This window comes from Chroicocephalus ridibundus, chromosome 7 (assembly GCF_963924245.1).
Source record: "Chroicocephalus ridibundus chromosome 7, bChrRid1.1, whole genome shotgun sequence".
Taxonomy (NCBI): Eukaryota; Metazoa; Chordata; class Aves; order Charadriiformes; family Laridae; genus Chroicocephalus; species Chroicocephalus ridibundus.
In genome coordinates, this window is record NC_086290.1 from 6,089,322 (window position 1) to 6,112,068 (window position 22,747).

The 22,747-nt window shown below is 35.0% G+C and overlaps 1 protein-coding gene across 1 annotated transcript in view; it reads left to right on the forward strand.

Annotated features, from left to right (window-relative positions):
* LRP1B (LDL receptor related protein 1B) overlaps nucleotides 1–22,747 on the forward strand; it is a 744,151-nt gene that overhangs the window by 553,349 nt on the left and 168,055 nt on the right. The window contains exons 36-41 of the mRNA XM_063341107.1: nucleotides 5,316–5,450; nucleotides 5,867–5,996; nucleotides 10,590–10,716; nucleotides 10,867–11,018; nucleotides 11,310–11,434; nucleotides 14,546–14,917. Coding sequence (XP_063197177.1) covers nucleotides 5,316–5,450; nucleotides 5,867–5,996; nucleotides 10,590–10,716; nucleotides 10,867–11,018; nucleotides 11,310–11,434; nucleotides 14,546–14,917 — 1,041 coding nt within the window. The remainder of the gene's footprint in view (nucleotides 1–5,315; nucleotides 5,451–5,866; nucleotides 5,997–10,589; nucleotides 10,717–10,866; nucleotides 11,019–11,309; nucleotides 11,435–14,545; nucleotides 14,918–22,747) is intronic.

Sequence of the window (22,747 nt, forward strand, 5' to 3'; positions counted from 1 at the left end):
TTGCTTAAGTATATGTTAATATATGGCTTCATATTGAAACCAGACCTTTTTATGCTTGTTTGTCTACTTCATCACACAAATATCGCTAAACTTTTATTAATGGGTTAGGAGTTAAATTCATTGAAGTCTTCTCTTCTTTTGGTCTCCGTTCTTCACTGATGCTCTTGCACCTCTACTCTGCCTAGCAAAATCTAAAGTTCACTCAACATTTAACAGTGCCTTCATACTTGTGTATTTTGCTTTCAAATCAGTGACAGCTAATGTTCAGAGCTTTCATGATATCCTAGGTATAGTTCAGTCACAGTCTACTGAGACATAAAAATCTCGTAAAAGCCAGTGCCTTTATACACATATCTTAGATGGGAAAGACTATGATGCAGCTGATTGCATCTGTTCCTGGAAAGATACAGGATGATAGAGAAGCGGTGGCTACGTCTGTTTGTGACAAAGAGTACTAAGACAATGCGATTGGGTTTCCAGGGATTATATTTTTTTATTATAGTATACTTACCTTAAAAAAAATACCATTTTTGAATTCAAGTCTTGCAAGCTTTACAAAGTTACGACATGCAGTACAGAAATCTAAAATTTGAACTTTTTGTTCTAAAATACTGATTCTAGGATTTTATTGGGGATTTTGCATCTTGCGTTTCCTTTGCTTTTGGGATTTTTTTAGTATAGTCTACTTATAGGATATGCTAGCTCCTACTTTAGACAGCTTTGTTTGGACTTCACTAGTCGATATCAAATTAATATTTTGGAAGGATAAGATGCATGTACTAAATTTTAGCTTTTTGGAAAAATGAGATTTGAGGAAGGATGAAGTCGAGTGAGGTTTGCCACTTGTGTGATGATCAGTACAGGGAACATGAATACGACTGACAGTGGCAAATGCATTGCTAAACATGAATCTAAATCTTCTGTAGCAGTGAAATCACGAGGGGATACTGTGTTATAAAAAGTTACAGTTCAGCTTTCAACAGTATTGCAGCTTAAAAAGCAATTGTTTTTCTCAGTTTGGTATTTTTTGAATTCATTCCTAAAACCTTTGATGAACAAATATGATTCAGAAGGCATGTGGACCTGATTTATTCTTGGGTTTTTTCACTTAGCGACTATTGGTTGCATTTCATTTTTAATCGTGAAACATTCCCACATTCTGATTTACTCTCAGTAATGTTTAGGTGTGCAGAGTGGCTAAAATACAGTAACATATTCTCATAGTACAGCGTATCATAGTTAAAAGACTTACAGCAATATTTTTTGCAGACATGAAAGAGCTAGGAGATAAATGCGCTAGGATAAATGCTAGGATAAAAAATGTCTTGGTACTTCTAAATTCTCATAAAAGAACTACAAGAGTAGTTTTGACCTTTGGACTTTTTTAGAAGTCGTTAGGGAATGGGGTTGCCAGTGTTATTTAAGATGTAGGTTTATAAAACTGAGTGTGATTCCAGTAGCCTTTCATTTCGCTATTGTTAAAGACAATGGCGTTGATTCTTCCCTGCTGCTGAAGACTTCTTCACAAATGCAAACGCCCATTGTTTTTTCCTGTCAACCTTGTTCCAGGAAGTTCATCATACTTTTTTCCTTAGTACCTGGTTTGTATTTGTTGTAACCATTATTTCACATGGTGGGAGGTACTCCGTACTTAAGCTTGGTCTGGTTGGAGGAGAATCTGCACGGCAGAGAGACACTACTGTATTTCAGACACCAAAGGCATTCTAAGTATTGAAGAAACGAGAGCATTGTGTTTATTTGCATCATCATCATTTGTTTATTTGTAATTTGATCGTCTTCAAATTGATGGGTAGAACTACTAAATCCAAAACGCAGCAGCTACTAGGAAGAAAATTAACTCCATCCCAGCTGAAGGCAGGACAGTCTCCAAGAAAGTGATCCTGTTCATCGGGAGACGCTATCTTAACTCCTACTAACTTAGAGGGTACAAACTACTTAATGAGTAGTAGCATTTTTGTCTTTTTAAAGTACAATGTGGAGTGATTACAGGAATGTTTTCGTTAGTGCCGAAAAGCCTCCATAAAGGTGGAGTAATAGCTAAAATTGCTGATAGTTTTGAAATAACAGTGTTATTGCTGAGCCCCTTTCAGTTCTGCAGCAGTTCATCGCAGAAACAGCTTAAGATTTGCAAGATTTTACCTCTTTGAAAAGCAGAGTCTTCCCATTCCCTTACTGAATTTTGCTGAACTTGGTGGGAGCTGGGAACCCAGAGGTGTTCTGTCACGTATTCTTCCACACTTTTGTCTCCATTTTCTGTCCCCCTCTTACTCATGTCTCATTGTGCCTCCAGGCATTGGTATCCATGGTGTACATACAGGTGTGTACTAGGTGGGAGGTATCTGTAAAATGAGAGGGGTTTCTTATTTGGATCATACAATCTGTATCCAAGTGTAAACTGAAACTCAGTAAATGCTGTATTTGAAACCCACAGGCATCTTTATTAGTTGGTGACAACTAATTGCTTGGATATTTTCACACTGTACAGAGAAAGAGTGTAGTGGTTTGGGTTTTTTTCTTAAGCTTCCATGAAGTACCTCAAAAAATCAAAACAATATTCTCCAGTGTAATGTCTAGAAAGAACATAATGTCTGAAAAGTTTTGCATTGCTGTGAATAAATAACCTTTATCAGTACTTCAGGGGGAAAAAAAAAAAGATTCCCCCCCCACCCCCTTGGAGCATCTTTGAACAATTACATCGAAATGTCATAGTCAATGCATTTTACAACTAAGTTTAACGAAGATTTAATTCAGGATACAAAATGTAGACAACTAAGACGTAGGACCATAAAAGAATATGAGAATTTTGAGGAAATGATGTGTTAGCTGAGGTTTAATATCAGTGTATGGTTGGGTAATTATTATCTTAGCATACTCAAGCTGTTAGCGTTTACTTTTAAGGATACTTTTCTAGAAGCAGTGAACTGCATGTGCTTTGAGAACTTCTTCAGCACAGCAAATATTGCTCGAGTTTCCCTGATTAGTTCCAGTCCCAACACTACTTACATAATTTTTGTTTGTAGAACAGATACATTCTACTTAAAAATTCTGGTCATTTTACAGGAACGCTACCAACTAAATAAAAATCCAATTTGACGGATGTTAAATTAGTTTTGCCTGTAATATTTATATTGAAGATGTGTTTTACTTCATTACTGGGAAGTGTTTTTACATCTCTGAAGTTACATCTGCACAGCTCCATGATTTTGTGTGTCCTCAGCATCCCTTTTTGTACGTCTACATTAGTTGCTTTGTACCTGTTTATATTCAGGTCAGGTATATTGTGTACTAAGGAAAAATGTTTATCATTAACAAAACAAAGCTGTGTCATAAACCACTGCATTTTACAGAAAGTAAATTAGTAATTTAGACTTTTAATGGTTGTTTTGTGTAATGACATATTTTAAAGGGAAATGTGATTTTTTTAAAATTTGTTTTATCTCTAACATCTGATTGTCTGGAAGCAAATCCAGGTAATCCAGTTGTTTGAATTTTTGGATTACTGAAAAAAACTCTTTTAAGAAAACAGCACTGCAAAGTCAGTTGTGCTATATACATTAAAATTTAGTCTTTGAAGTGAAAACACAGAGATCTCTGTGTTCTTATAATAGTTTCTAAGCTGTTATGTGGATTCTTGCTCACGTGGATGACTTAAATAGTCATAGTATGAATACAAAGTGGTTTATTCTTATGGAGGTGAATTAAAATGGAATATGAAGTACATAAAATTCACTTGTAGAATGTGTTATCCAGTTGGTAAACACGTTAGATAGAAATATTTTTTTATTAGCTACGTACTTTCAGATAAGACTTTGTCATAATTCTGTATATGTCATTTTCCTGTGAAGGCTATTTGGCATACACTTGCACACAATCATAGATCAGTGTCTTATTGTTGAATGTGTGTGCAGCTAGTATTAAGACCTGTGTAATCTTCGTACCCATTTGAAATAAGAAGCAAAATTCATGGCTCCCATATGTGATAATCAAACTATATGTTTGGGATACTTGAAGTCAGAATCTGTCATTCATTTTATTAGTGATGTGGCTAGGGTTCTTGAGCGTACCAAACTGGTTTGGTCTTGGAATTGACTGTTACCTGTGTAAGTTTTGTTTCTCTCTTTACATACAGACATACGTGTGTGTGTGTGTATATATGTGTGTGTCTGTACATGTAGTTATATAAATATTTATATATATTTATATATGTAATATGCCTGTATTTCTATATAGAAATATATATTATATATACATACGTGCTCTCTTTTATGGAAGCAGATATATAAAGTATGAAAAAATAAAGAAGGAACAAATATTATTTATCTCTGAGAAATGTCTTTCCCAGAGAAAATAGCTCACTCAGGAGGTCCCCAGCTGATGACTTTGAAACCAGAATGCGGGTTGCAGCATATCTGCGTTGCTAACTCGGAACTCTGTCAATGGAAATACAGAGCATTCTGCTTGAGGGACGTCGTCATTCTGTTTGCCCCATCTCTTTATCAAGGGTGCTTTGTGGCAGCAGAGAGGAGTGTGTGTCTGTGCTTTGGCCACTCCAAATTCTCGGCCTGGCTGATGAGTTTAAATGGTCAGTGAAAACAGGTTTGTATTCTAAGACTACGTAATGGTCCCTCTCTTCTGCCTTATGGACAGCCAACTGCAGCAGAACGGCAGGGTAGACAGCTGAAATGCCTTAAAACACCAAAAAAGTCTCTTAGTGAAAGCTTGTCAGGACATTTACAATAAAAGATTAATTGTGGCTAGGGTCAATTTTTTATTCTTTTATCAGTGTATCACCTTCAAATGTCACGCTTTTTTTTTCCTAGTTAAATTATTTTTATGCTGCCAAAATTCAATCTGTGTGATTACTGAAGGAAAAGACTGTACAGGCAGTTTTACACTGTAGTTTTTCAGACTCCTAAATATTGTGGAATGGTGATTTATAAACAAAATGATATGTTTTTCAAAGACTTATGCCTTTAGGAAAAAAAAGGACGATATATTTATTGTGATCTTCAACGGGGTAGTAGCTTTCGTCTTGTTCTCATGGCCCTATTGCGTTATATGTGCAGTACTAAACGACCACTAGAAAACCTAGAATTCTGATTTTATTATTTTAAATAAAATAAAAAAATAGGAAAAAGAATGAGGAATTAAAGATGATAGATTTGATACCATTCTTCTGTTTACTCTGAGACAAATTAATAAAGTTATAATTGTCAAGTTTTATAGTTACTGTTGTAGGTACTTGGACTGAAGTAATTGAATTAATCTAAGAATCATTGGTATGTATTTTATAGGAAATGATACAATCTATTGGACAGACATGGGTTTCAACAAAATTAGCAGATCTAAACGAGACCAGACATGGAAGGAAGACATTGTTACAAATGGTTTGGGAAGAGTTGAAGGCATTGCAGTGGACTGGATAGCAGGTAGGTCTTAACCTGCTTCAGGAATTGTCATGAGTTCTGACGGCACACTCTTGCATCTTCAGCTCAAGACTAAATAACTTGGTTTGCTTTTAGCTGTTATTTCTAATATCCATATGTATAGAATAGTTTACTTTGAATATACCACCAATGGTTTTTGCAGTTTTACTGCAGACAGAAAAATTATTTAAATATCTTGGACACTATTTCTTAGATGGACTGTCTCAACGGTGACAACCACGAACACGGGTTTGTATTTTAAAATGGAAGGCTGAATAGGACTAGAAATTACAAATAAGTATAAATACATATAAGTTAAAATACAGCAGTTAGGTTCTGGTCCTAACTTACGCACTTAAGATTTAAACACTTTGCAGTAGTCTTTTCTTTTTCCAGTAACTTCAAGGTATTTTTCCTAGGTAACCTATATTGGACGGATCATGGCTTCAACTTAATTGAAGTTGCCAGGCTCAACGGCTCATTCCGATATGTAATTATATCCCAGGGTTTGGACCAGCCAAGATCTATTGCGGTACACCCAGAAAAAGGGTAACATGTCCATGGCTACTTGCATTTCTTTTAAAGTTTGCATGCTAGCACTGAAGCTCTTAAGTAAATCAAGGCCTTTGTTCTAATAAATAAGCATTTAATAAAACCCCAAAGGATTGTATGTGAAACTATTGTACTGTAACTGAGCATGGGTGGAAGGAAGTGGTATTCTTATCATATGCTGAGGTTTTTCATTGGTCTCTGTATACGTGACATAATTAATGTACTTTCTTTGAAAAACAGTTTTCATTTTCTACCAAAATCATTTCAACTGAAGTTATAGACATTGCTTGGAAGCATGCTTAAATCTGTTCTTAAGTTTCCAGCAAACCCAAGGAAGTCACATTTAGCTAATGAAGACCTCAACATCATGATGAAATCATTTGGTTGTTATAAATTCTGGTAGCGTGTAACATCACACTACAACCACCAAGGAGATTGGCCGGGGTGGCTGAAAGTAACAGGAGATGAAGCGTGTGGGTAGCAGAGTAAGGGGTGTCAAAAATGACACCTGTATTCATCCAATTGTTTGTTGAGAGTAGGGACTACGCTGCAGCATTAACAGAGATAGAAAACCTTCTGTCCCCTTTCAGCTCCAAAGCTATTGTTAGCAGAGGTACAGCTAAAACAAAAGCAGTAAATTCTGCAAAGAATTCCCGTCTTTTTGTCAGGGGAGTATGAAATGTACTTTCTGAGGAAAAGGCATATAAGCAAGACTCAGTGGATTTAACTGCTACACATACCCTGCTAAAACCGAAGCGTGAAATGGCGTGTATCAAAATCTTAAAGAAGTATTTGAGCAACTACCTGCCCCCAAAGCCAGAGATGACACTGTAGCTCATTTCCCCCAGATTCAATCAACACAGTATCTCGCTATTTTCAGGAAAGCAGTCTCTGTACTCAGAGGAGTTTGCAGCCATAGTAATGAAGAATTCTGACTTCTCACTGAGGCCGGATTGATACCAGCGATGCAAAATGCCGTTTGGATCTTTGCCATGATTTCTTCTATGAGAATTTAGACATAGTGGTCTGTGTATTTTTCAGACTAGAATGAAGGTGGAAGCAATAACTGGTTTTATTTTCTGCATAATGTAATAGCTTTTGCCACAAATCATTACAGCTGTGTTCCTATAGCAGCACTGGTTGCTTGGCAGTATCTGCTCACAGTTGAGGATTAATGCTGTTCTTCAGGGTAGGATCTTCTCCCGATCCTGGTCAGGATCTGGTTGAATTAATTATTATATTTTTGTCTTTAATGTACCAGAATAGCTGTGGTCTTCTGTTAGGGAAAAAAAAAAAAAAATTAAAAAACTTTTGAAGGTAAATACGCAGAAGCCTGATAAAATTCTTCTGACCAGAAGGGTAGATCAAACTTCTTCAAAACAATAATTAATGTATAATGTAATTTTCCTCAATATGTATATAATGCATTTGCTGTACACATATACAGATAGGTTTTCACCCCTCACATCAAAGGAAAGGAAAAGCCCGCAGGAAGTCTGTGAGCCCTAAGTGCAGCAGACGTGGTTTTTCTGGAGAAAACTTAGATATTAAAGTAATATTAACTACATAAATCCATTATTTTCAGCTAGAAATGGTAAAAAGTGTAATCAATTCTTCTACAGTATTTAGAGAGGGAAGATGGACTGTAGCTGAGATACAGCATTTAACAATTGCTATAAGGAAGAGTAACTGTAGAACCCTTGGCAGAATAATATTTAATTCTGCTATTGACAGAAAAGTTGCTTTTTTACTAAAGTGCGGATTTTTTTATTTTAATGACAATATTTTCACATGATGCTTTCTGATTCAACAGTTCCTGGTTTTATTTTGCCAAAATGACAAGAGTGCACATAAGCAGGTGAAATAATAGCCAGCAATATTAACAAGATTCTTTGGAAAGAAACAGTTCCTGCTTTTAAGTTAATGCGTATTTAGAGATGCCACTGAACCATCTTCTTAGGTCTTAAAATAGTGTAATGCCACCAGAAAGCAGATGTTAATAGAATGTGGGTAAAAAGTAATTTGAAGGAGTTTAAATTATTGAACTTGAAAGAAAAAACAGTAATGAGGAGAAATGTTAAATGTAGAAATGAATTCAGTTGTGAAACATTCCTTAGATGTTTTGATTTGGTTGAGTTTTATAGTTAGTTTTCGGATGTGTTTAGAATACTTGAGAAATCATAGGAGGATGAGAGGACCACAGATTAGTAATTATTCTACGTGTCTGGTAGAATGGTGTATATCTTCTGTGAAGGTAGGTAAGCTTCATCTCTCTTTTTTTAATACTGTGCTGCCACAAAATGATATCTTGAGATGTCTCCGATCAAAGTTTCTTGAGGAGGACAGCAATGTTTTGCTAGTGAAGTACAGGCATACCTTTCTGTGGGAAGATTAAGGCCATTTTACCCTCTCCATTATTGTCATATCTCTTTCCCTTTATGAGGCAAAACTTTCAAAGATATTCTTCTCTCCCCTTGCCCTGACTTCACATTCTTCATTTCTCTTGGAGCTTGAGTTGACAGCTATAAGAATGGAGAGGAAAATAGCAGTTATTAGATCTCGTTGAATCTGACAGTTATACCAAGATATGAAGCAGCCAGCATTCAGCTGGTTGGTAACTTTATTTATTGTTACTAAGGAAAAAGTTAAGAATGTGTAGTCCTACAAAGGAGTGTCTTTGTCCCTTATCAGTTGTACTTATTCATACAACATGGCTGACTTTTTTTTTTTCCCAATTAAATAATAGTTTTCTGACCAAGCTCAGAACTGTAATCAAAATATGGAGTTAAGCTCATACTGAAATAATTCTTAGACTTTGAAGATGCCTCCTTGAAAAACATTCCAGGAATTTCATTTGTGTTTAGGGTTTGGGGGAGAGGGAGTTCAAACTCTTGATTTAATTTTTTCCAAAGAAGTTTTTTTTGGAAACTTGATTCTAGGCCAGCATGAAATTTCTGCCATTTGCATCTCCATGTCAACTATGTAAATTATATATGGGATAGTTCCAAAATAACTGGAGTCATAGTTATTCTAACATTGCAGTATATACACCAAACGTGTCAGTAGCGTATTGCTACCTACAAAGGTCCAGGAAACAAGTATTTTAGATGGTACTTCCCAGATCTTTTGGGAAGGTATGGGAAGATCAAGTTTTTCTATACTAATTAATAGTTTAGGTAAGTTTATATATCGATATATTTATAATCATTAATGCACTAAGATAAGTAACTTGCCTTACATTTTTGGCAGCTATTCAGGATTTTTTTTTTTTTGGGGGGGGGGTGGTTCTAGGTTCATTTAATGTGCTAATTATGGTTTTTAATTTAATTTTATTTTTTTTCTCAGAGTAACAAATCTAAGGAAAGAGCACGGAATGTTTAATTCAAGTATATTGAATGCCTACCTTTTGGCAGTCGACATTTAGTTGATGTCCTGTTTAGTTATGAAAGTACCTCTAACTAGGTGCCCAAAAGCAAGTTCAAATCTGTTTGGAGGGGCTGTTATTATTCTGGTTAAAGTTGTGTTAAACTTAAGCAGTGATTGCTGATATCCAGCTGGTTAATACTGTCTATTTTAACATTTCCAAAACATATTTTTAATTTAGCTAATGTAGAAGTTCAATTTCCTAATGTAGTATAAGTTTTATAGTTAGTATTCATAATATTGTTTGTTATGTCAAGGAGTATGAGATCAATTTAATTAATAAGCCCTATAATTAGAGCCAAAATAAGGTGGGCATTATTTCAGAAGATAAATTTGATGAGCTAATTATAGGATGCGTATTTTTTTCCCCTCTCCCATTTTTATCCCTCTTTATTTCACGTATCTGCAGTCATCCAATCCAATCTAACAACAGATTGGCATGATACCACCTGACTGAGGGACAGAATGGGTTAGTAACGCACAGAAGACTTTTGTGATCTTTAAAAACTGACCTCATTTTGTTATACCTAAAGCTACAGATTAAGAAGTAGGAGGTCAAGGCAGCAGTCTGACCTGGCATCTTACCCCGAGATAGTGATGTTACTAGGCCAGTAAGTGTACAGCAATATAAATTAGGTAAGGAAGATGCAGATTCTTCCCACGTGAATTGGAAGGAATAGTAAAACTATTTTCGTCCCAGATATAATCCCTTTGCTCTACCATTTCCCACAGTGCTCCTCACTGCTTCGTATTTAAGCCGTTTCTAAATTAGACATACATCTCTTGTATTATCACAACATTCATTAGTAATTAGATGCAAGTGCTTCTGTTCCAGTAATTTTTTTTTTGTAATTTGCTTTTATTTTCCCGAGTGCAAAGCTGAATTCTTTAAGGAATAGCATTGCGTATTGACTGATCAATTATAGCTTTAAGAATTGCTTCATATGTATCATTTCCAAAAAATCTCTCAACAAAGTGTTCTATGAAACAAGTATTATGATACATTTAATCTCTAAAGATTATTTAGAGACATGAGCTGTATCATGTTTTTTAAATACCTATTTAATGGTAATGGTGCATTTTGTTTGCAATTATAGTGTACGGTATTACGCATTTTCAACTCTTATTTTGATGGTATTTATATTGGCCATTTCTATAACATTTTAGGTATTTATTTTGGACGGAGTGGGGACAGAGCCCCTGCATAGGCAAGGCACACTTAGATGGGTCTGAGAAGGTTGTGCTTGTGAGCCTGGGGATTGCGTGGCCTAATGGGATTTCCATCGACTATGAGGTTAGTTCCTCTGTCTTCCAGCATATGTTAAAAAGTAGAGTATTTGTTACGTTTCATTAAAGCCAGCTGGTCTTCCACTTTGTAATCTTAATAACTCTTAATGAATACTTGGACAAGACTGTTGATACTTCCTTTAAAATTAATCCTTAGGAAAATAAATTATATTGGTGTGATGCTCGTACCGACAAGATAGAAAGAATTGACCTTGAGAGTGGAGGGAATCGGGAGATTGTGCTGTCAGGGAGCAATGTGGATATGTTTTCAGTCGCGGTGTTTGGAGCTTACATCTACTGGTCTGACAGGTAATTTATTTTTCATAAGTATTTGAGTCTCAAAATGTTATTTCAGTGCCAGGTGCTTCACCTTTCTAGGATTAGCCATTCCTTAGCAAGGTCACAGAAAGGATCGCAGAAAGCTATGCAATTTCCAAAGAAAGGGCATTTCTGATACTGAAAGCTAAAGCGTATCAGTGTCATAGATGAGAAAAGGTTTCTTTACCTTCTGTAAGGCGAACTCTCCGCTGCCCTTCAGTCATTTGTTTGGTGTTAATTAGTTGAGGATTGTTGATGAGACATCTTCAACTTTTTTGGCAGAGCACATGCAAATGGCTCTATTAGAAGAGGCCACAAGAATGAGGCCACGGATGCTGTGACCATGAGGACTGGCCTTGGAATAAACCTGAAGGAAGTGAAAGTCTTTAATAGAGCACGAGAGAAAGGTTGGCTGTTCTTAAGGATGCTATTAATTGTTTTAATATCACCTACTTTTTATGTATATTAAAGCATACCAAAAGTTAAGTAATCACTGATTTTATCTCCAGTCTTTACTTTTGAAGTATTTTTTTTAAGCTAAAAGTAATGTACTAGAGAAGACATATAGTACGAATTCTACTAAAATTCTTCTGAGTGTTTTAAGGAGAAAACCGAAAACCAAAACACTTCCTGTCATTCCCGGTTTGTTCGTTTTGGGTTTTGTTTGGTTGGGGTTTTTTTGGGTTGTTTTTTTTTTTTGTTTTTTTTTTTTAGAAAAAGAAAAAACAGTGTTAGGAATGAGAGTGACCTTGAACTGTGCATTTAAGAGCAATAATCTCTGGTAGTCTTGGATTTCTATTGGAAAGCAAACCAGTTTATTTTTTTTTTCACAGCTAGAAATTCCTAGCCTCCATGTCTCAAATATTTATTTTCTGAAATTACTTGGGTTTGAGTCTTAGGTTTTTTTGTGTGGGAAGAGACCTTATAAATTATCCAATTTCCATGATATTTAATTTATTTTGTGAATTCAAGAGACAAAACTTATCATATACTCTCAGTGATTTACAGTATTGATGGTTAAATTTTATTCTCTACTACCTGACTAAGAATAATCTTGCTTCTAGCTGTCTTTTACCTCCTAAATTTCTGGTTTTGGAGAGACCTTGAAAAACTTGTTTCGGTGGGCAAAGGTGGTTAGAAGTCTACCAAAAATGATGATGATTTCCTCAGAACAAACTGCTACCACTCAATCCAGACAAAATTTCCTATAAATGTCTTCAAAAGAGAGAAAAAGAAAATGCTTCTATAACAGAAGATAAATTTTTAATACAAATATATGTCTGGTGTTGGTAGTGCTCAAAAGTTGCTTTAATCACGGCATTACGTACCCAAAGATCCTGTTTGTTTTATGTACATCTTTCCTAAATAACCACATTAAATGTGACTTGTAAAAGAAATTTGCATTTTGAAAGAAAACATCTTTAACAATCAATAAGAAAAGCTATCTATTTTTTTTCTAAAGGAAATTTTAAATAGTTTTGAAAAAAAATCACGTTGCAAACATATGCATATTAATTTTGCTAAGAATTCCTGCATGTAATTTCAGAGTACTCTGGGCATCATATTTTGTGGATACAAATAAAATCCACACAAAAACCTATCAATTCTTTTAATTAGGCTACAAATAGTTAATGTCTGCTTGCTTGGAAGGGCTTTATTATAGAATTAGGAAAATAGAACAATTGGATAAAAAATGCTTCTTTGAATGTAATGATTTTGTTTATAGCTTTAAAGATTCGATCACATGAACAATAGAAGAAATGGTTACTGAGCCTACAAATCTTTTGATGTTAGTTTGAAAAACATTACTGAATGATTTTTTAATACGTTTTTCAAATTTTACTAGGGTACAAATGGTTAATGTCTTTGGGAGGGGCTGTCAGTGAGCCAGAAGGACAAAAGGGAAAAAACAGGTGAAAAATACTTTTGGAATGTTTTTCTATATCACACTATTATATATATTTTTTAAGTTAATCGAACTAGAAGTAGTTAACATTGTTTTAAAAACTTGTAATTAGCTAGCTTCCTGAACTTTTATTATTAGAACAAGCAGACAAAACCCCAAACAAAAAAACCAACCACCCAACCAAAACCCCAAGAACCTGTGCTGATTGTGATAAACGCTTTTTTTTCAAACACCTGTTTTACCCTTTCTGATGAGCCAGTCCTGCAGTGCTATTCACAAGCAGATTCCTATCTTTCAGTGCTATTTGCCGTGTGTGCGAGGATATGTCCTAAGTACACGGGGTTTAGAATTGGCAAGTTTTAAAGATTTTTACAGCTGGTGACCTGTGGAAGCATTGACGTTTTCAGAGAGATTTTAGAAGCTCGAGGTTCTCTTTCATGTATTTTCCCTTTCTCTTCTTGACCTCTCATCCTTCCAAACAGATATTAACTTTTCTAGCCTAATATAACTTTAAAAGAATCTTTAAAACAAACCAAATCCAAAAAATGTATCCAGCTAAATCTTCAAGTGTTTTTACATGACTATAGAGGAATGTGTCTCATGTATTTTTGCCTAGGAACACAAAAATGCAATGTTTCTAATTTTAACAGCAAGTTAACTCTCATCCCCCATTATTTTTTCTTAAAAGTGTCTTCAGCTTGAAAAGTAGCAGTTAGAAAATACAATCAATGGTACTTTCAGATACTACATATTCCCTGACAATTATTACGGTTTTCTACCTGAAAAAGTCTATTTAAAATATTTTCTTCTCCTTTACTATGTGGAAGACTTTCAGAAACAGGGAGATGGCTATGTTGAAAGAGCTGAGTTGTTACATGGAAAGTGCTGTCAGAAACAGAAAATAAATTATCTAAACAAACTATAATAATAGTTCATACGTAGTCCAAAAATGACAAAGGAAAATAGCTCCTAATTATTGACAATTACTATAATTTTAAATATTGCTTGCAACAAGTGTAGTTTAAGTCACTGTAGTTACTTATTTGGAAATGATTTCTTAATGGTATATGTTTTTCAGGGAGTGAGTTTTTAAAGTCAGGTTTTAAAGGAAATTAGAACAAAATGTTAGGGAAATGTCTTCATTAAAAACAGGGAACTGGATTGACACAGTTTTGTACCTGTCAAGATATATGTTTTCATTTTGATAGAAATTGTCTAAAAACAGTACTGTGTTCTCATGGTATCTAAATTAGACTTTTTTGACAGTAACAGGTGTTTTAAAAAAAAAAAAAAGAAAACTTTCGAAGCACTTGAAACAGTCTTTAGCTGATTATGGAGAAATAACCCATTTTACCACTTTCTATTAATAAAATATGCACTCTCATGGATTGGAAAGAACATTAACTATTTTTCCTCACTAACTGTATTCATTAAAATTGTCTTTGGGTTGTGGTTAAAGTTACGTTCTTAACTGTCTTGGCCGTTGTTTTATTGGGAATATTGTAGAAACAGTTTTAAGAGAAGAATTCTTAGAGTACATAAAATTTTGGTTTGATTTAAGTTAGCTAAATGTAATGTTACAAAAGATAGATTTATTTATTTTTCTGTACAGGTACTAATGTTTGTGCCAAGAATAATGGTGGATGTCATCAACTTTGCCTTTATCGAGGAAATGCACACAGAACATGTGCTTGTGCGCATGGCTATCTTGCAGAAGATGGAATTACTTGCCTGAGACATGACGGTTACCTGTTGTACTCGGGAAGGACAATACTTAAGAGTATACATCTTTCAGATGAAACCAACTTAAATTCCCCAGTAAGGCCATATGAAAATCCAGAGTACTTCAAAAATGTGATAGCTCTTGCTTTTGACTACAGTCTGAAAGGAAGAGGTACGAATCGCATATTCTTCAGCGATGCACACTTTGGAAATATACAAGTAATTAAAGACAACTGGGCTGGCAGAAAAGTGCTAATTGAAAGTAAGTAAAAAAAATTATTTCCCACAATACATATTTTATTTCAATAAAATTTATTAAGGGAAAAGTTGATGATTGCTTGACTTTATAAAGGAAAAAAGTCAATAAAGTTTTGCCGTGCTTAAGTATATGACACAATTATTGTAACTTATTTCTATAAGATACATTTAAACATTATTTTTAGAATTACAACTTCAAAATAATTGTTTTATAACAGTCTTACGATGTGTGAAGCACATTACTAGAAAATAGAAGCGATAATGACAGTGCTTAATTTTTATTACTGTGGTTTTAAGGAGCTTTACTGTCGAAACAAAACCTCATTGTGCAATACCTAGAAATGAAAAAAGTCTCCTTTTCCCACAGACCTACTGGTTGTTTATTTTTCTAGTTAGTGGGATAAGATACCTCTGCTGAGATAACAGTTCCTCAGTATGAAATATTAGCGTGTCCAGTTGACTCAACTTTCTTGTAAGGAGCACAAGAAAAGTGGCTTGTGCTGAGTGACAATCCATGGCAAATTTCAGCCCACAAAATTGTCTATTTTAAGAGAGGCTCACTCAGCAGCTTCGCGCGCTTACTATGCCTTCATTCGCCACACTAGTAGGAGGAGTTGTATGAAGCTTGACATTTTCTTAGCCTCTGAAAACTTGAAGCCTGACACTGCTATCAAGGAATTGACGCCAGTATCATCAGCAAAGTCTTCATGACAAGACACAAAACATATTTTGCAGCTCAGTAAAATCTTCTGAGGATTTGGCACTGAAATCTTTATCAACAAAGGCTAACATAACTTTAGGTGTACATAAAAAGTTATCATGGCTTGTCATGGTAAAATTAGAATTCAAGGAAAATCTGAATTGCGGATATGTAAGAAATATATCCTTAATTCTACACATCCCAAAATCCATGCTACAAAAATACGTATTCTAAAAACTTCTCCTATCTTTCATTTCTGTTCCAATTTAATTGTTCTTAAATAAGCAATAAACCTTATTCATCTGTAGTCAGATATCAGATGCACATATTTACTATGTTTCTTCTCTTCCTTGTAATTTTTGAGTACTGTCTGGTTTTTTGGGAGGCCACAGTTTGTTTCGGTAACTGTTTTCCAAAATGTCTGAAGGGCTGTATAGCTTTTGCTCCATACGTTGTGGGTAATTCCCATCTGAATTTCTGATGTCGTATGTCCTTCTGCCTATGGTAGTGCTACATTTAGCTATTGGTTAGGGTCAAACAGTTTAATAACAAGACCAAAGAAAATGATTAGGAAAAATGGAAGTACATTTGATGTGGGACATATCACCCTTTGCTGTTGCATGGTAATGGAAATATTTTCAGAGAAGAAGGAAGTTAAACAGCTGCAAACTGACGAAATATTATTCTACAACTGACAGTGATAATTGAATCATTGTGTACCTCTGCACTGTGCTTCTGGGAAGGTATTTGTGGTCATGAAAACTGTTGACAGTAATGAATGGAAAAGCATTTTTCAAATATGATACAAGGCTTTTTTTTTTTTTTTACTTTGAGTTTTTATGTGTGCATATTTTAGAGGAATTAATGATAATGTATTAAGATATGCTAAAGAGAAACTAAGCAATGTTGTCGGATGTTCGCATTGCTCCCAGGAAAGCATTAAAACCTAGGGATTCAGAGGTGATGTTAGCCACACAACAGACACAAACAGCTCCCAGAAATATGCAGTGGTGACATACAAGCACTATTTTAACTCTGGTGCTATAGGAAGAGATTAAAAGTATAATATGAAAAGCCACTGGAAATTTTTACATTTAAAACAGACAAAGAGAAGAAAGAAATACTGGTAAAGCACCAATGCAGATACAAATTGGTTTTTTTTAAAACAGAACAATAAAATATTCCTCATTACTTTATAATAGGTTGTTGTACAAGAGCTAAAGACGTTCCATAAAGCATAGTTGAGAATTATACTTTTAAAAAATTGTTAAGAAGTGTTTCTACTTGTACTCTTAATATGCCCGATTTCATTTTTCATTAGCAGAGTCAGCACTCTGAATAATTGAATGCCAGATGAAATTTTCTATCCTTGCAAAAAATTTACCGTATATGCTTGGGATGTGTATGTTAACAATGATGGTTTTTTCCTAGAAATGCTTCAGTTGTTTTTTCATTGTAAATGAGAAGGGATATCACATCCCAGTATGTGTTAGTTTATTGTTCTCCTTCATCTGTATTAAACCCCTTTTCTTTATGTTGAGTCATTCATTTTAAACTGGTATTTTTGTACTACATATCCTTCCTTTCCACAGCCTGCACATTATTTTCCTCTCACTGTAAACAGGAAACAGTTCATGAAGCTGCTTGGTATAATGGAAGTATTTGACCAACAGTGATACCTATAAAGGAAAAGGCCGTGGTAAGACTGGTTCACAGCAGTGATTCCATTCACTGGAAGGTGTAAAATTCTAAACTTTACTGATTTCAAAGTTAACTATATGTGATTACACAGAAATTAGGAAATGGAGTACAGCTGAGAGATTTTAGTAATAGTGTTTCATTGCAGGATTAAAAATTAACATCTTTGACATTCATTTTGCTATGTTTTCCTCCAAAATGATCAGTACACATCTGTAGCAAGTTTGTCTTTGTTAGGAAGAGTTTCAAAACCACAACGGAAAGATCTAATGTGGTTCTAAAAATTCTACAAACCCCTTTATACGTCATTAAGTTGAAGTCTACAAATCCTGTAAATCTTCACTCAGTATTTGACTCCAATAGTGAAAATGGAGTACTTTATATACAAGACGCTATTGTCCCAGACTTTTAGTTCACCGAGTGTAGATCTCATAAAGAATCCACTAGCTGATGGCTTTCTACCTCACTGAAATCAGATACGCCACTCAAATCTAACACATTATTGAACTTTTCTGCACACTAAAAACAGAGTTAAGATATGTAAAGAGCCCTTTATTAAACAGGTTTCCAGTTCACTAAAAACAGATTTACAACTCACAAGCAACCCATTATCTAATATGTTTTTAGCTCACTGAGAACAGATTTACTACCCAGAAACAACCCATTATCTAACATGTTTCCAGTTCACTGAAAACAGATTTACAACCCATACGCAAGCTATTATCTAACATAGTTCCGACTCACTGAATATTGATTTAGAATTCATAAACAACCCATTATCTGACAAATTTTCACCTCACTGAACAGATTTGCAACTCATAAACAACCCATTAGCTAACACATTTTCGGCTCAGGGAAAGTAGATTTACAGCATATAAACAACTTTATCTAACTTGTTCCAGTTCACTAAAAATGGATTCAAAACTCACCAAGAACCCAGTACCCGATAGGGTACTGTCTTCAGCAGGGACAAACAAGAACCAACAACAAAAAAACCCAGCGTAGCATGTGCATAGTAAGCCATAGCCTAAACCTTTATTTTTTGTGCAGTGTGGTTCTTTGCGGGGTGAAATCTTTCTTTGCCCTGAACTCTACTGGCGAAAAGAGCATTGTTTCCTTTGGTCACTCAGTAGGGGCTTTTTCTTTTGTATTTCTATAAGTAATTTTATGGGGTTAATCTTTCTTGATTGCCAATTTTTAAAAAATTTATGCTCTTCTTGGCTGTGATTTCCCACAAATATTCTTTTCGGTGATGAATTATCTAATCATTCGTTATCATTCATGATTTTGTTGCTATAGCATCATGCACAGTTTAATCCAGTCTGCAGACATTTTTAGAATTACCTTACCAATGTACCAATGCCTATTTTAAATATGTTGTGACATGACTACCATCTGTATCGGGTTTTGATCTCAGTCTTTCCTCACAAAAAGAGCGTAAGAGGTTATATTTTATTGTCTTTCTTGCTTTAAGTACACACTTAAGTATCAGGCTGTGTAGGAGTGAGTAGGTACTTACTGCGTGGTTCTGCCCACCCACTAATTCTGTTTTAACTTTCCACATTTTAGCTGTAAGCTGTAAAGGTCAGCCTTGCAGTTCACTTTGCATAGGTTAAACCGCATCTGCTTCTAACCTGTAACCTAAGCCAGCTGCACAGGTGTGTACTTCTGTACCCTGTCGTGTTGTAAAAGCTTCGTGAACCTGCTAAGGCAAAATATTTGAGAACCTTGATGATGTTGCTATTCTTCATTGTCAATGATAGTCCTTTGTACAACAAAAAGTCACAGGGATTATATTTGGAAAATTCATGCTATATATATGCGCTTTCTCTGCTCTTCCAGTTTCAGAGATCGTGCAGGATTCACTCTGCAAAAAGGAGTATTTTTTCATTTCACATAAGCTTTCTGGCGCTTTAGATTGCGAGAGCCAGCGCCTCGACAAACCAAATCCTAGGGCGGTATTCCAGACAAGATCCAGAGAAATTGCATACAGTTTGGAAGTTGTTTTTCATTTAATTTTAGTCCCTCATGACCTGTAGTCTTTGTAGAAAATAGAAAGAAGGCATTAAGTACAAAAGGAGATAGAGCAGGTAAAACATTTATATGGAAGTGACACTGAGTTTAAATCAATATATTGGGGTGGCCATCTCCAAATAATCTTTACAATTTCTGTTCAGCCCTCCCGGTAGTAGACCTTCTTACTGTTGCAAGTCTCTCCGGGAGAATTTGTTACTGAAAACCAAGGTTAAAATGAGGTAATGGAGCAGAACAGAAAGAATGAACAGGAATCGGTAGCAGTTAAAGGCAGAGGGTTATGTAGGGAGGTGTGTGGAAATTGTACGTGTTCAAAATTGCTACAGGTTACCGGTTCCATTTGGAACAACAGAGTCTATTCTACTCTCAGAGGCAGCCCAGGGGAGAATTTTATTCTTATTTTTCTTTGCCGTTAATTACTTCTGGACAGAACAACACTATCATTTCAAACTTCTGAACCAGTTTCTGTAGTATTCAAACTGGAAGCCATTTCAAAGGCACTCTGATAAGTATATATGATATAAAAAGATATATATATATGATATAAAAAGATCTGTATATCTCTTTTATCTATATAGAGAGATATAGAGATATAGATATATAGATATATATATAGATTATAGATAGATAAAAGATATATATATCTTTTATGGATCTAAATAGACCTATCTTCCATCTTCAAGTAATTTAAAAGTAGATTGAAACGCCTGGAATTCGAAATGTTGCAACAGAAGCAAGCATCTATTTGATATATGCGATTTTTAATATTATATGCTTATCCCCTCTCAGACCACATCTCCCATTGCCTGTTGTTTGTTTTGTCAACTGACAAACCGCGAGTTGACTTTATGTTTAATGATGTGATGATCTCAAGTGAGATTTCTTCTACAGGGAATTAGAGGTCTCAGTTTGACCCAGAGAAAGTCAGTGAAAGATAGTATATTATTCACAAAGTAGATTTTTTTATGTTATAATGGAGCAAGCAACTAATGGGAGCCTTAATTAAATTAAAATAAGGAAGACCAGCATGCTAAACTTCTTGTTTCCCATTACACGTAAGATGATTACTGCTGTGGATTGACCCGTTAAGCAAAACATATATTCTATTGGATGGGATAAACGTATGGTGTTTTTTCTTCTATGACATCCAAAATTAAGCCCTAATTTGCAAACCGTCTGCTAAACTTCTGCACTTTACTTTGACATCCTTCCTTCTCTGCCTGCCTACAAGCAGCGTGCCAGAGGAGCGTCTGTTTTCCTTCTTCCTTCCTGGTGAACATGACATTGTGGATCAGCAGCTCTGAAAAAGCCTAAAATTTCTGTCAACTGAGAACGGAGAGAAGACCATCTTAAACCATCTCTCTGATAAACCATCTGTGTGAGCTATCTTTCATCCCAGTAAAAATGCAAATTAAGATTAGCTTTAGACAGTGGACGATGTGCTAGTTGATGATTAATTTACAGTGGGAAACAAGATGCTTCCTCGTAGCATTTCTGGAGATTGCTTTTGGTTTTCCTAACTTGTTTAAAAGCTTACGTTTATGCAAGGAAGACTTTTTTTTTTTTTTTTTTTTAAACCGAGTCTCAGTTCCTGAGCTAATAGCGCGGTCTCCTTTTTTTATCACAGGTAGAAGTTTGAGGTAATATATTCATTAACCAAAGCCTGCCTCAGTCTATCTGTAGAAAAGCAGTGCAGCGTTCAAGGCGGTTTAATGTAGTGGCACAACACTAGAAAGGAGAGCAATTGAAGAAGTTAGAAACTTAAGAAGAGAGAAGGGAAGGGAAAAAAAAAACAAAGGAGGAGGAAAGGCAAAAGAAAGCAAAGGAGAAAAAGGAGAAAGCATTAAGATGAGGTGCTTTCAGTGAGCTGGTTTTCTTCCTAACTTTGTAAACAGTAGCACTGAGACATTTTGCCAGTGTCTTTCACAGCACAAAACGAAGTGTTATGTGGAAAAACGCTGCTTCTGTTTTGAACTTTAGGTGCTGGTGTCTACAGGAGGCAAAAATCTTTTCACTGCTAACGTAGTGTGTCAGATCCTGTGATGTATTGTAAGGCTTTTTACAGTCTGAATCTTTTAAAGGTGTTCCAATGTGCGCTACTATTCTTTCTAACTAAATGGGTCCAATTTAACTGTCAAAAAGGCATTTATGTTCCCATTTCTCTTACGGAGCATTAAATTTGGTATATTGTGTGAGGTCCCTTTAGTTTTGGAGCTTTCTTCTCCAGGAAAGAAATTTTTAATCTGTTAAAAATAAATACTTTAATGTTGTTGCTTTTCGTTTCATAAATGAATTAGATTCGTTATAACTGAGTGTGTTGGAATATAGGCCCCGTGGTTTTTAGATTCATTTTAATTGTGTTTGTTGGAATATAGGTCCAGTGATTTTTACTCTTTAAAGGAGGGAAAGTGAGAGGCTATTGTTAAGTCTAGGACACTTAAGTATTAAAAACCAAAATTTATAATTACAACTGCTGCCTTATGAGTGAAAACCAAACGGTCTGGTTTATCCTCTATTTATTTCTGGATGTGGCTGCATCTTATGATTAATGGATCAAGTTTATGAGCTGTTCAATAAATAACTGTTACTATAGGTGGATAAAGTTTACTAACTTTATATTAAGCAGTTGTTATTCTAGAAATGCGTGTTCCTGCGGATTTCACGCTTTGTTTAGCTGTTGCTGGTTTGAAACTCTGAAATGTATTCATGGCGGGAGCTGGCATCCTCTGATCTTTCCGTTCAGCGTGTCCCGAGCATTCTCAGCCTCAGTGTTCAGCAAAGGTGCTTCTGTCTGTTAAACTTGAGATTATTCATGAAGAATTAATATTGTTTGTGACTGCTTCAACTTTCCACGTTGCCCTTAAATTTTTATTGATGTAAATATCTGCTGAAGTAAGTTTTTACATCAGCAGCTGTGGCTTAGTTGCATAAAATGCAAAACTATTTGGTGACTTGTCAGGAAAAAGCTCTACAGAAGAACATTTCTTGACATTTCTCCTTTGTTTTATTCTAAAGAGGAATGTAATCCAGCAAATATTAATAGGTTATTAGGCTATTCTGCCCTTAATGTTTCTAATATCTCTATACTGTTTGGTTTTACTTTAACAATAATAAGAAAAATGTGTGATTATATGTATTTATTAGAAGACTGACTTAATCTTAGCGTAGGCACCCTAATGGTAATAGTAATTTGTATTGATTTAAAGGAGGTTTTTTTGAGAGTCTACATGTAAGGCATGAAAAGATAATGAGGGCTCTTGTAATTAGGAAAAAAATTCTTCCACGTTGTGGAATTCTTCAACTGTTGAGATTTTAAAAAACTTAATAAAAGGCTTCCATCTCTATGTGCTGCCTTCCCATTCTAAAAGTCTTTCTGCTTTTAAAGCCTCTTTTACATGGATA